The 14,034-nt window shown below is 51.2% G+C and overlaps 1 protein-coding gene across 1 annotated transcript in view; it reads right to left on the bottom strand.

The window, feature by feature from the left end:
- Window positions 1-10,914, bottom strand: part of Jag1 (jagged 1) — a 35,309-nt gene extending 24,395 nt beyond the window's left edge. Inside the window, exons 1-3 of the mRNA XM_013353205.2 lie at window positions 10,385-10,914; window positions 9,673-9,978; window positions 1,293-1,344 (exon numbers count right to left, since the gene is read on the bottom strand). Of these exons, the coding sequence (XP_013208659.2) occupies window positions 1,293-1,344; window positions 9,673-9,978; window positions 10,385-10,465 (439 nt within the window). The 5' untranslated portion in view covers window positions 10,466-10,914. The remainder of the gene's footprint in view (window positions 1-1,292; window positions 1,345-9,672; window positions 9,979-10,384) is intronic.
- Window positions 10,915-14,034: the final 3,120 nt, after the last annotated feature.

Below are 14,034 nucleotides of genomic sequence, written 5' to 3'. Positions count from 1 at the left end.
TGTGCATTGCACTATACATAAGGGAAAATCTACACAGAGAGCTCAGTGTTTGTGGGAGGGCAGAAAAGACAGGTATCCATGACCTTAGCTGACATCAATCATAAGCAAGACTGGCCAAGAGCCCTAACACCACCCTCAAAGGATAAATGTGCCTCACTATGAGACAGCTCAGATCCTGGTCTTCTACAAGCTCCTTTCTAGGAAGGGCCAGTGTCTAAATAGCTGGATGGCAAAGCAAGTGGACATCCCAAGTGACAGGCAGCCTGCCTCACACCAGGGCTGGGCAAGGATTCCGTGACCCTAAGCGGCCTAGGAATCCAGCTCTGCTGAACTGCCCAATGAATTTAAATGCAGCCATAACTATACCCATGCTATAGAGGAACTGACTGCCTTCAGCTATAGTAGAACAGCACAGTGATGTTGTCAAGCAAGAAAAGATGGTATTGGCAGTGGAAAAAATATAAGAAATGGACGGGAGGCCAGAGAAGCAGAAGGAAAAAGACATTCTGGGAGCAGAGGGCAAAGGTAAACATGTGGCTTTTCCTGAACAGGACAAAAACTCTCAGAGAGGTTTTCCAACGAGAACCCAGGCTCTGGCAATCAAAAAGGGACCGTCTACTTTGGCGTGAGGGAAGACATGTTAAGTCACAGTGGACCACCATCACCAGAGCACACTGTCACTGCCTCACCCCTACCCCGCCTCTACCCCCACATACCCCTCTGCAGGCCTGAAAAGCAACCTGCCTAGAAAACAGAGCCATCTTTCAGAAGGGACAGGGCAGGTCACGACTTCAGGGGCTCTGAAATTCTGCTTCAATGGGAGGTTTGTGGCGAGCAGTGTGGGAAACTCAGGCTGGCTCGAGGCTCACCTGCCCACCCAGTGAAATTTAAGGTTGGTCTTTAGAGACCAGCACCTCCCTCCGCGGCTTTATCTTTCTGATGAGAGATTAAATGCTCACTTCAAGTTTAAATGGACTCTTAAGAAGCCACCACTTTGATCCTTTAGCAGTCTACAAGGTTTTAAAGTTGTAAAACCATTAAGATCTCCATCCAGAGATAATCTAGGTCCCTTTTTTTGCAAGGACTGAGTAAAACTGGGAGTCTATTCTGGCTACTTAATATTTTCAGATGAAAGTTTTAGGGAGTGAAGGCAGAGACTCCACAGACAGGTTCAGCCCGGTTGGGGGCAGGGCAGGTGGGAGAGAGGCACTGGGGGCTTGTCCTCAGGCAGATCTGCCCAGCACTGCACTTCACCAGCCTTTCGGGGGACAGTTCCCTGAGGAGATACTTACGAACAGTGTCGTTACTGGAATCCCATGCCTCCACCAGCAAAGTGTAGGACCTCTGCAAGACAGATAAGCAAAGTTTAGTGAGTCAGATAGAATGGGTCAACCCTATGATGCTGCAGTCTCGGGGCCTCCCTGTGTGTTCTGCCTACCCAAAATAGAATGTCAAAGAGGCAGCTGGATATCTGAAGCCAGACCAACCTCTACTTTTTCTCTTCAGCTCTCATTCCAGGCTGATACCTCCTTCCACCCGGCAGGGGCAAACTGGGGCTCAAACCAAGCAAGCCAGCAGCCCAGAGTCCTGATCAGAAAATAGTACCTCCCTATATGGGAACACATAACATATAGGTTTCCCAAAACTTTTCAGTCCCTAGTTCTCGTGCATGAGGAAAAAAAAAAAACCCACACAAAGAATTTCTCCCAAGCCAACCTACTCAGGTGTTTGCACTGAGAAGAGAGCTGCTAGGGTTACGCTTTGGGCCCTGGTGGGGGCAGTCCCCAGGGAGGCCCCCTTTTCCTTTTCAGAACCCCTTTGAAAGCCCTGTCTGTGTGAGACCATCCCAGCTCCCACAAGTATCAGGTGACTCTCGGAAGAAGGAGGGTAGGGCTCAGAGACTTAAGACAAAGGCAGCAACCTAGCATGGGTGGTGGGGTGGGCTGCGGCCGTCTGTGGGAGAAAGTACAAAGGAGAAGCCACCGCACACCCATGGGTTATATTTATTGATGAACCTATCTGTCAATAAGATCTAACATTCCTAGAATAATCAGTTGGGTAACTAAACAAATTCCCTGGATCCTGGCAAGATGCCAGCCATTCTGCTGCAGCCCTCATTCTTTTCTGAGCTTGTCTCTGAATTCTGCCCTCTTCCCCAAGACCCAGGTCATGAGCAAATCTCCACTTTTCCTCTTCCATCGCAATAGGCACTGAGGTGAAGCTTGCTAAGCCTATCTGGGGGCTGAGAAACACAACTGAGTAAAGGAATGGAACAGGTTGCTGGAGCCTTGCTCTGCCTCCACCAGGAACCCAGGCAATGCTTATGTTGCTCCGATAACCACAACGCCACCAGAAACACTGCTGCCAGGGGAAGAGATGGCACCGATAGGGTGAAGGCCTGGGAGAAAAGCAGGAGGTTTCATTCATAAATCAAGGCCAGCTTATTACTCTGTCAGTGACACAGCAGGTCCGCTCTGACAACAAAAATATCTTGCGATAGACCCTGCCTTGGAATTCAGCCGAAATATGTTTCATACTTACAGCAGGATTCCATTTCGTTCACTGATAACTGTGGGAAAATGCTCACAAAGCAAGCAAAACCGGGCAAGCTGGGGCACATACCCAGCCCTCTCTGGTTAGTGGCTGTAGGTCCAAATACATTGTTATTGTCGTTAATATTTTATTAGTGAAAGTTACACCTTATTTACAGCCTCTTTAAGCTTCCGAGGACTTCCTACAAATTACAGGACTCTTCCCAAAGAGCAGCAAGAAATTATATTTCTCTACTGATTCATGGTGAGAGCCAAGTCGAAATGAGGCCAGATGTGTGGCTGATTCTGTATAATTAAGCCCTTCATTTGTTGGTCACGTTGAGGCCCACATCCTTCACTTCAACAATATTGCTGTAATTAATCCTCTGATTAAATGCATTGATACCAAGAGTTTTGACAGACTTGCACAAGCACTAAACACACATAATACCCACAAACACCACTGCAAAGGAAGGTGCCGTGGAACCAGCTGGCGCAGCAGGATGAACTCAGCTTCATAGTCAAGGCAGAAGGAATCCGTAGACTTTGCACAAGAACTTGTAAGATCAAGCCATCTGTCAGGTTCATCTTGGATTCGAAAGTTGATGACCAACCCTACCCCGGCTAGAGGGAACAGAACTGTACCACAGCCCCATGGGCTGGCACGATGATCTTTCAATCAAGTGCCTTCCTTTTGGGAGGCGGAAGTGGGCTTGAGTTAGGGTACGGGGCCTGCAGTGACAACTTTGCTCTCGCTTGAAAGCCTAGATTAGAGCTCCCGGTCTCCTGGGGCCTGGGTGCCCTGCCTTCAGAGAAAGGATTCCCTGCAAGGCTTTTATTAAGAGGCATTCTTCCCTCCCACTCCATCCCCACACTATAGATCAACAATCAAGATAATTTGGCAATGATTATTAGTTGCTAGGGAGCTTTAATTTTTTCCCAGGCCCACGCTTGACCTCTGTACATCCCCAGCTATATGTCCTAACACTGCGATGCTAGACCATGTGTACCTCATGCCACTCAAGCAGATACCCAGCCACAAATCAGCACACGTGACTGCCTGCTCCAAACCACCCCCAGCAGAGGCCAAGTCCCCAGTCCAAGGAGGGCTTGGAAGGGACTCAGAGTTTTAGCTCAGTCTTAACTTCACACCCAAAAACCAAACAAAAAAAAAAAAAAAAAAAAACAAATCCTGAGTTTCTGGGGTTCAAACAGTGAAAGACTTTGAGGAGTCACCTGGATTTCTTCTTGTGTCCTAAGTCTCCCCAGAGTAGTAGTCTGGGGGCAAAACAAGAGGCGTGATAGTTACCAGATCTTCCATCTGGATTTGTGAGTGAGTCACTTCTGGCCCTTCCCAGCCCGGGGCTCAAGGACATCTGGCAGCATGGCAGCTGACTCCCATTCTTGTGAAGCATCAAACAGGATTGGTCAGCTTTCAGAATGGCCTTTTGGGAGATTTCCATGCAATGTTACCTACAGAAGAGTCCTGGCATCAAAGTCCCCAAGGCATACCACAGTCACCAAGTTGCTGTACCAAAGCTCTGTCACCAGGCACCACCTCCTCTCCTCCACACTTGAGCTGCTCATTCTTTGTCCTGCCCCACTCCATGGCGGTTACCTTGGCACTGGACAAAGCAGTAAGCACTTAATTGCCACATTAAGCGGGGGGTGGGGGGGGGTGGGAGAGATATGTAAGAAACAAAGGTGATTGTGTTGGCAGCTGGGAGCTTCCTTTTCCTGGCAACAGTGGCAGCCAAACCAAGCCCTAAGAAGTGGCTGCCTCCTCTCCTGCCAAGCAGAGGGACACAAACAAACCGCCATCCAAACAGCACGCGTGTGGAGTCCAAAACCCCAGACCGCTGCAACAGGCAGGCCCGCCAGAGGCAAGCGCATCCTGGGAATGCCCCGAGTGCCAACACAGCCATTGTACATAGCCTGCTGGCCCCGGGTCTGTCAGGGGCCCTGCATGCGCTCTGCTGACTCAACTGTTGCTTCCTGTCACTTGTCCTGTATTAGCAGTATTTCTGGAGAGGCCCCATTCTTCTCTGTAATCCTCACTTCAGTTGGTCCAGCCAGCTCTATTGTCCTGCCTGTGTCTGGGTGGCCAGAGTATAAAATATTCCAGGCACAAAACATGTGAAACAAAAAAGGTTTCAGAGAGTCCATGTGTGGGCACACACAATTCCTGTCTTTTAGGGTTTGGGCAAGGTGAGGGGTGAAGAAAAGGCCACTCCCCCTAGTGCGTGCAAGCTGTGGCTCCCGCCATAGAAAGCAACCATTTCTGCAGGGTTTGACATGTCAATAGAGTGTGATCTGGTGACAATGGGTGATTTTCTCATCAAAGCCCACCTCAAAGGCTCACCAAGGGGCCCCAGAGCTCATATCCAGATTGGAGACTCTCAATGAGAGGCCCCTAACCCCGTTCCCATCATTACCCTCACCTGTTAGAAAAGCATCCCACTGATAATTAAATGCACCAGTTACAAAAGGGTGGCGAGGTTAATAGATAGAATACCGAGAAGCCAGCCAAGCACAACCATCCAGTTCACACAGAGCAAGCCTGAACAAGAAGCCTTTCTACTTATTTACCAAAAGCGCATAGAAACTGGGCTGAGCTGGTGGAGGACTCAGTTTGATTATTTACATGCCCCCTTTAACCACTAGGAGCCACCCTGGGAAATGTCTTCCCAATGCATGTGCTACTCCAATAAGAGATGTTATTGACACCATGAATAAGGGCCAAGGGGCTGCCTGTGGGCCAAGGAGTAATCAGAAGTCAGCAGCAGCAGTTTCTGAATTCAAGACCTCCCTACCATGTTAGAATCTTCACTTTCATGCCTCCAGATGTGTCCTCCAGCCCTTGGAAGGAAAGGTTAAGTCGCTTTTGTTCTAACTATTTTTAAAGTATATTTAAGAGCTGGACTCAAATGCCACTTCTGAGCAGCTTGAATCCCAAAACCTCGGGGTCGGGGATACTGCTAGCACTTTACCAGGGAAAATTCTCAGGACTGTTTGTCATTATGGATCATCAAGGTTGCTCTATGTACATACACAGTTTATGAGACCTCACATTGTTAAGTAATCTAGAAAACCTGACATTGGGACCAAGTCTGGCCCTTCTTCAACAGGAACAGCGTGACTTTGAGTCCAGCCGCCCAAGCCTGCTGCCTGCATCCCTGTTTTCACATGTGAAATCTGAAGACAACTATTGGCCTTTTCGCAAACAGTCTCTTTCCTCCATGCTAAATTTCCTGCTTGTCCTCTTTCCAAGGCGTCCCTGAAGGTCCCAGCACGTGTAAAGATGTTAGGCTCTCTGGGCCTAACCACATCACTGCGGCCTTGTCTTCTGACCCCTTCAGCTTCCAACAGCACTGAGCCTTAAGCTTCCCCATTTTCTACAAATGTTCTGAGTCCCCATAGAATTATGGGTGTGGAGCTGGTGGGCTGCAAATTCCTGTAAGTACTGGAGGTTTGAGCGAGTTGCTAAGAAACAAGACAAGGGAGAAGAAAATACAGAGATGGTTATACCTGCAGGAAAAGGAAAACTATTAGAAACCAAGTAAGTCCTTGGGACAGCAGCCCACGCAGGTCACAGCTATTCTACTGGGCTTGCAAAGCCACCCGGTCTCAATGTTCCCCCCAAAGCCTAGTACTGCAACATGAACATGTTTGAGGCAGATTTCTTGAAGAAAAAGGATGTTTTCTCCATACACAGATCATCCCTTGGGCTGAACACATACACCAAGGCACTGTTTGCATACACGCTAAGCACGCAGGCGAGGTACAGAAAAAGCTAACTTAAAGAGAACCTTATTCCTCTGTCGCCCATGTGTCCACACACATCTAGAGGAATGATGGCAGAGAGCATAATTATACCCAAGGACTGGTAATTTACATTCTGGGACTAACCACCTGAAGGCAACTTGACTCTAACCCTGGTTATTTAGTTACTCAGGCTGTAAGTGTGAGAAGGGCTCAAGCTGGCATCCTTTTGCCCTGTTACAGTCACATTCCGTGGGCTTTTCCTAAAATAATTAATCTCAGCAAGACTCTGAATGGTGTCAATGGGATTTAAAGATAAAGCCTGATACTACGGTTGTCTCCCCCAAGTCATTGCAATTTAGGGCCACCAATGCAGCTCTATGACTGAGGTTTTCAAAAACACAAGTAATTACACTAATGCATTTTTAATGAGCAGGCACTCCTGGGATTTTGAACTAATTCGGGGAGGTGCAAATTAACCATTTCAGTGATTTATAAATGCTTATTCCCAAATCATTTCTTGTTAAGCCCAATTACCTGTCATAATGATGCTCTTATCACCTAGTACCCCAAATTGAGAAGAATAAATCAAGCCAGTTGCTGCAAGTTGAGCTCCCTTGCAGCATGGATGGCAACACAGGGCACGACGCTGAAGGACTGGGACCAAGCAGCTGATACCAAGCGGGATGTAGCCCAAGGGGGATATAACCAAATGTGTTGCTGATACAGGGAGGCCCACTTCAGAGCATTGCTCATGCTGGGTGAAGATTGTGTTTCACATCTGACCAAACCATTTCCTCGTCTGCCTCTCTAGACCATGAACGAGGGCCATGATACCAAACAGAAAGACAGGAATTACATGACCTTCACCGGACTAAGTCTTGCCAACCGCAGTGTTTCCCTTCCCTTGTAAGCCAACTTAGGAGGACTTAGCCCAAATGACAACTGGGCCTGCTTAAGGGGTTGGCAGCTTATGTGGCTAAGAGACCAAGGGAGCCTGGAGTTTCTGTTTGCTTTTTAAACTCTGTGTTCTTTCCTTGAATCCTAGTATCTACACATCACATTCCACTGTTACCTACCCAAGGGAAATTTTTTTTTTTTTAATTTGTGGAGCTGAGAGTCAAACCCATGGTCTGTGAGAATATCAGGCCTATCTATACTCTGCCAGTAAGCCACCCCCTGGCCTGGAGACCAGATTTTTGAAGACAAACTTCTAATGTTAATTACCGAAGTGAATGAAGCTGCGCTGTCCACTAACTAGGGAAGGGTAAGGCTTTCGCAGGCGCTCACTCACCCAGGAGCTGTTCTTGAAGGTTACAGATGGCCTCGTTTCTCTAACCACACCGAGGAAAATAAACTAAAACAATACACCCAAACTTCAGCTTCCCCTGGGAAGTAGAGCTTGTATTTCACAGGCGGCCGTTTTGGGGGCAGCAGGGTGGAGACTTGCTTATGAGTGATGCATGTACTTGGCCCAGCTTCAAAAGAACCACATTCGCAGTGCTGACCCAGTGGGTCTCTCTCTCTTTCTAGAAAAGTCGACTCTATTTCATGGTTGGTGACCCGTGGGGCCTGAAGGCACTGAAGAGTACTCAGCGCCTTCAGTGGCGGCAACCTGCTATCCACCCATACCATTTCGGCTCCTTGTCTGTGAAGGGCTCTGCCAGGTGTCAAATGCAGACAGCCACACTTCTAGGTCACTTTTCCCCAGCTAGCCCGAGTAGCAAGCCTGTCTGTTTTCATCCAAGTCATCCTCCCTCTGACCCCTCTCTCCAAAATAAACCTCAGCCAGGCCTGCCGTTTTTTCCACATCACTAATAAGACTCCTTTTATGGTCTTGTGAAAAGCGAGGGGGTCGGACTGATCCTAGGGAGGGTGGAACCACCTGCAGGCCCCTTCCTCCTAAAGTCCAAACACAGTTCAAGGGCAGCCAGCATTCACCCTAAGCTTGGACCCAGCCAGATTGAGAGGTGGCCAACCTCTTTAGCTTAAAGTTCTCCCTAATAGGGGATTAACAAACAAGACAAACATTCTTTGTAAAAGTGAAATCCCACAACAGACACAGCCCGCAGATCTGAGGAGAGTTTCACTTACAGCAGCAAGCCCCTGCCAAAATAAGACCCCTTTAATAGCATGTTTTCGATAACTGTCTTATCGCACCCACGGCAGAGGCCAACTCCTGTAAACGCAGACTTTAAGAGCCAGCTCAGCTTCACACACAGACTGAGCCAGACAGGCTCCTCTCCCGCCCCTTTTCAGAGTTTCAAATCACAGCCCAAACCCGCGGGTAGGAGGCAGCAGAGCGCACCCCATCAGAGCACGTGGCGGAAAGCAATCCTCCGGGGCACAGAGCTCCCCCCTCTTACCACCCACCCTCGGAGCTCAAGTTTGGCCAAGCACCAGTCCTGGCAGCGAGTCACGCCTCCTGGACAACGGGCACACCCCCACCATTTCCCTTTCCTCCCCTTCTGCAATCGCACCCATCTTCCTTCCACCCATTTTGGGATGTTGCAAGGGCTTTGCTGCAGAGTCTGCCAGCTGTACGCCGGCCTCAAGCTGTTCCGAGGGCCACGAAGGGAGATGAGGGGGCATGCACTTGCACCCGAAAACACTACTTTCAGCGGGCCTCCCCTTACTAAACCTTGCCACAGCCCCGGAAGGGCTTGCGGAGGCCGTGTGCCCTCCGGACGAGAGTGTGCGCCCGCCCTTCCCGGGGAAGTTTGCAAACACAGCTGTTCCAGAGCTGGGGAACCGCTGGGAACAAGGCAGCCAGGACTTCACCAAGCAGGGGCGGGAGGAAGGGGCCGGCAGGGGGCGGGGGTTCCCAGACTAAAGCCTAGACACCAGGCGGAGACACCCCTGCAGCCGCCATCCCAGGCTGGGAGAGCGCCCTCCAACACACCAAAATCTCCCCTCAAGTCGCGGGAAACCGGCTCCCCCACACCCTGCAGGAAGGACACACCCGCCCTCGGGGCGGCTCACGGGAAAGGGTAGGGTGCCAACTTGGACAGCGTTCGCGGGGCAGACAGTGCGCAGTCGCCTTCCAGGGCGCTCTGAGTTTTAATTAGTTAAGCAAAGAGATGACCTCCTGGTTGAGGGCTATTGCAAATAGTAAGTATAAAACTAACATCCTTGGGTACTCCCCTTTCCCAATCCTCTTCGGCGTCCCCATTTCAGTACATTAAGCAAACACCATCGAGGATGGAAGACCCGCCTGTCCCATCTTGTTCAAGGTCTAGCTATAACATGGGCTCTCATTTGCCACCCAAAAAGCCTCTCCACTTAACGCCAAGTTTCAAGCCAGGGGCTATTAAATCCTTCTCAAGGGAATACAGGACTCGGCCCCGCGTTCGACTCCGTCCGGGAGTCGTTCACTCACCGGCCAGGCGAAACTGAAAGGCAGCACGATGCGGTTACGGTCGTTGCCGCGGCTGGCCTTGAGATTGAAGGTGTTGCCTCCAATGACAGGCGTGGACCCTGAGCCGAAGCTGCAGGGTCCCCCGGCCGTAACGCGGGACTGATACTCCTTGAGGCACACTTTGAAGTACGTGTCACACTCGTCGCGGATGCACTTGCGGTCGCCAGGGTTCCGGGCACCGCCGCAGCAGTTCCCATTCTGCAGTTCTCCGTTCACGTTCTGCATGGACAGGATCTCCAACTCAAACTGACCCGAGGCCCCGCACACCTGCCGACGAGGAAGGAAGGTCAACGTCTGAGAAAGTTTTTCTGACGAAGTGGAGACTCCCTGCGATCCCCCACCCCACCCCCGAGGCGCGAAGACTTCGCTGCAAGTGAAAATAATTTTGCAAAACTAGGTTCAGGGCTTGACCTGATTCAGGGGCATAAAAACCAAGTACGGGAAAAATCGGAGAACAGCCCCGAGGGGCCAAGAGCGTGATGAACGCCCTCTACCCAGCCTGGAGGAGTTTATCTTTCGAGGCCGGAGTCTTCCCTCTGGGGAGCCGGCGTTCCCAGACCCACTGCAGCCCCAGGGTCGGGGAGCCTGCTCTGGGAATCACAGCCGCCCGTGTCTAGGACGCCACGAGGGAAGGGAGAAGAGTGCGGAGAGGAAGAACGGGAGAGACTCCTACCTTGGCTCGCAGGGCACAGAGCAGAGCGAGCAGAAGGCTCAGGGGGCGCCCGGGCCGGCCGCGCGTCCGTGGGGACCGCATCGCTGCGCCGCGCGCCGCGGGCACTCCGGACGCCGCTGCCGCCGCCGCTAGCGCTGGTGCTCCCGCCGAGGCTGCCGTCGCCGCTGCCCCCGCGGCCGCCGCGTCCCGGCTCTAATATACTCCGTGGATTGGAGCATGCACGACTGGAAAACAACACCACTTTTCAAAAGCCCTTTCAAGAGCAGCGCGTTCCAGAAGGCAAAGAGGCCGGCCTCCTTTTATTATTCTGATCGCTTCTTTGAGGCGCTCCCCCTCCTCTTCCACCTCTCGGCTTTCTTTCCTTCTCTCGCGCTCCCCTTCTTTTATTATTATGATTATGCGCAGCCTTTTATTCCCTTTCAGATCAGCTGCATGGAACGCGGGGGAGGGAAGGGAAAAAAAAACCTGAGCCTAGCTCGCCGGCCGGCTGCAGGTAACACAATGACGCGTGCCCGCCTGGCTCTCGGAGAGGGACCCGGAGCGCCCGTCTGGGAGTCGCGTCTCTAGCTGGCCACCTCTACCCAGCACGCGGAACAAGGCGCATGCGCGATTGTTAATATTCATAAGAGGCGTGTCCGCTTCAGGACACGCCCCTTTCCTCCGGGTTGATGGGGAGGGGAGGAACTTAGAAGGAGTTGGGGGTCTGCGGGATGTACGGGGTGGCTTGGCCGTCTGGGGGGCCCCACACGCAGACCACTGCCCTGGGGACCTCGTGCCAAGAGGAAGGAAGGACCCGGGGGAGACGTGGAGGAGCCCGTGGCTCTGAGCCGCCCGGAGTGCCTCCGCCGGACCGCCCCCTCGGTGCGCGGCCTGGGTGCCCAGGCAAGCCCCAGGTGTAGGCGCCGTGGTGCGGCCCGGGCAGTTGGGGCGGGTGGCTTCCGCCTTCCGAGCCGCCTGCGTCAGCTGCGGCTTTCGCCCCGGGAGGAGGGCCTGCCCGCCGGGAGCCCGGGCCGCTCCCAGCGAGCGAGCGAGCCCAGAGCTCTGCGCTGGCGGCGGCGAGACTGGCGCGCTCGCCGCCGTCTGCTCGCCCCGCAGAGGCGACCTGGGCAGACGCTGCTGGGAACTTTGTAAAACTTTCCCGGAGCCAGACTTGCCGCAAATTCGAGGGAAAGCCTCGGCCTCGCGCCATCCCTTCCCAAATCCCAGTCCGTGGAGCCTCGGAGGGCTCCCAGCTTCCTTTACAGACCACGCCAGGGCAGAGGCGTGGGGAAGCAGGGGAGAGGGTGGCGGGCACCCGAGGGCTCTGCTCAGGCTTCGGGGGAAGAGTTTGCAGAGACGCGGAGGGCTCCGCCAGCCTCCCGCCCCCGCGCAGTGGCGGGATTGCACCTGTAGGCGGCCTCCGTGTTGCTCTCTGGGTGGCAAGGCTCGGCCTGAAAAGAACCTCTCCGCTGTCGCGGGCCACAGAACTTGGCTTCTCGTGGGGCGGGGAGGGGTGGTGGAAACCGACGCTATTTTCCACCTTGAGTTGGGCCTTGCAATTAGCAGCGACACTCCTGGTCATAATCAAGGTCAAAGGGAACCCACAGGCTGGCCCAAGCCTCCGATAGCCCTTCTCCAGCTGGGTTTAAAGGGAACTCTTTAGGAAAACCGATTTCCATTAAAGGATTAAAGAACGAACGGAGTTTCATACCAGCCTTTGGGCCTTTCATGAAGAAAAGTGTGAATTTTCTTAGATAGGGTTTCATGCTCTAACCCTTCAAAACAAAGGCATGATGAGTCAGGGGAGAAATAGTTTCCAACTATGACAACATAAAGGTAGATATTCGTAGCGATCTACGTTATAGAAAGTGCCAGATAAACATTTGGTGGGGTCAAGAAAACTGATCGATACATTGGTTCAAGGCTACCCCAGATGGTTCAGCAATCTTGGCGTTTTAATCATCCAAAAGTGATTTCTTAATGGCAATGCGCCCCATCTTGATCATTCCCGAGGAGCTTAATACATAATTGGGAAGCACATAGCCTACATCAGAATGAGTTTGTAACTGGTCACAGAAGCACCTGTCTCGGGCAGCAGTCGCGTGGGCATTTCTTCAGATACCCAGCTCCCATTAATTATCACTAATGCAAAGCATCAGCTGTCGACTTTAATGCGATGCAGGCTTTACCTACTAAAATTTCCAAAAACACAGTAGTCCCCACTTCTCCTTCAACCCCTCACTTTTACCCTTAGTCGCCAAGTTAGGGTGATCAATCACAGTTTTAAAGCAAACGGTCGGGTGGTGAGAAAAAAATTACACAGCCCATAAAGGCTGCAGAGGTCTTAGAATGTATGATCCTTGAGGTTCACAGGTCTAAAGCTGTCTTAAAGTTTAAAGCTGTCTCCAATAGTCCATGCCACCTGAGGAGGTTGCAGAGTCAGGCATTCAGTTGAGAATTTTTGAGCCAGTCACCTGAGTTACATTGAAGAGCTACCTGGCCTTAGTAATCAGTTGTCCTGCTGGTAACAATCCCAGCTTCGTGAAAGCTGAGATCAGTACCTGTGTACCGGTGAGTCTGGCTCACTTCATAAGTAGAAAAGACTGGTTCTGAGTGCTGAAAAGCACCTAAAAAACTCAACAGGAATGTCAGATCACTACTGACACCAAACACAGCAAATAGCACAGAGCCCTAGTCCTTTTTGAGCCTGGGAACGCATATTTGAGGAAGATAATTGTGAGTTCCAGGGGATTCTTTCAAAAAATTTCACTTGGGGCTCTTCCAGTGAGCTGGGAGTCCCCCAAGAAGCTAGTTACGTTTACTGCAATGGACGCTGGGTGGAAGCTCCGTCCTGTACTTCCTAGATCACCCACCCCTGACCTCGAGAATGGGGAACTACTACTAAAAAAATTTCAGATATGGACATTTCCCCTTGCTAGGCCATCGTCTGCCTTTGGCCTTTGCTTTCCACTGTAAATGAATAGTTCAGAAAACATTCCCTTGAAAAATGCCACATAGCCATCACCCTTACCCCTGAGAGAAAGGAGGGGCTCAGAGCCAGATACCCTAGGACCTGCTGCACATGTCTGGGTATCATTGTCACTTTTTTTTAAAGATGATGCCTCAATTTCTTTCCCACAAAATGTGCCCCCACCTTTACTGAATCATCCCCCAAAAATACTGATTTCCCACAGGGCTTCCCAAGAGACCTTCTAGTTTTAATGATTGTATTTTAAACCGTTTTATCAACAGAAATCCTTAATCAACACTGATAAGAATCAGCTAATCAATATTGATTGAGAAGTAACTGCTCCATGCAGCAGCATGGATGCTCTAAAGGATGTCATGTGAAGGGAAACAAGCCAGGCACCAAGAGTACAGCATGTGTGAGTTCCTTTAGACACAGCTCGAGAACAGGAAAAACTAGTCTCCCGTGAAAAATGAAGGATGGGAAGGGTGGTGGGTGGTTGGAGATTTGACGAGCTTGATGCTTTCCTGAGCGTGAGATAAGGCTCCTATCTGTGTCTTAATAGGGGCCGGGTGACTCAGGTGTCTGCATTATCAACTTCCATTAACAAGCACATTTGAAATCAGGGCCAGTCTTTATTTGCTTAAGAAAAGATTGAAAGATTGAGAGTCTCCCCCCCCCCCATTACTTATGTCAATACAAA

The sequence above is a fragment of the Microtus ochrogaster genome, unplaced genomic scaffold (assembly GCF_000317375.1).
Source record: "Microtus ochrogaster isolate Prairie Vole_2 unplaced genomic scaffold, MicOch1.0 UNK3, whole genome shotgun sequence".
Classification (NCBI taxonomy): Eukaryota; Metazoa; Chordata; class Mammalia; order Rodentia; family Cricetidae; genus Microtus; species Microtus ochrogaster.
Note: the sequence above shows the minus strand (reverse complement) of the source record. Positions and strands in the feature narration are given on the sequence as shown.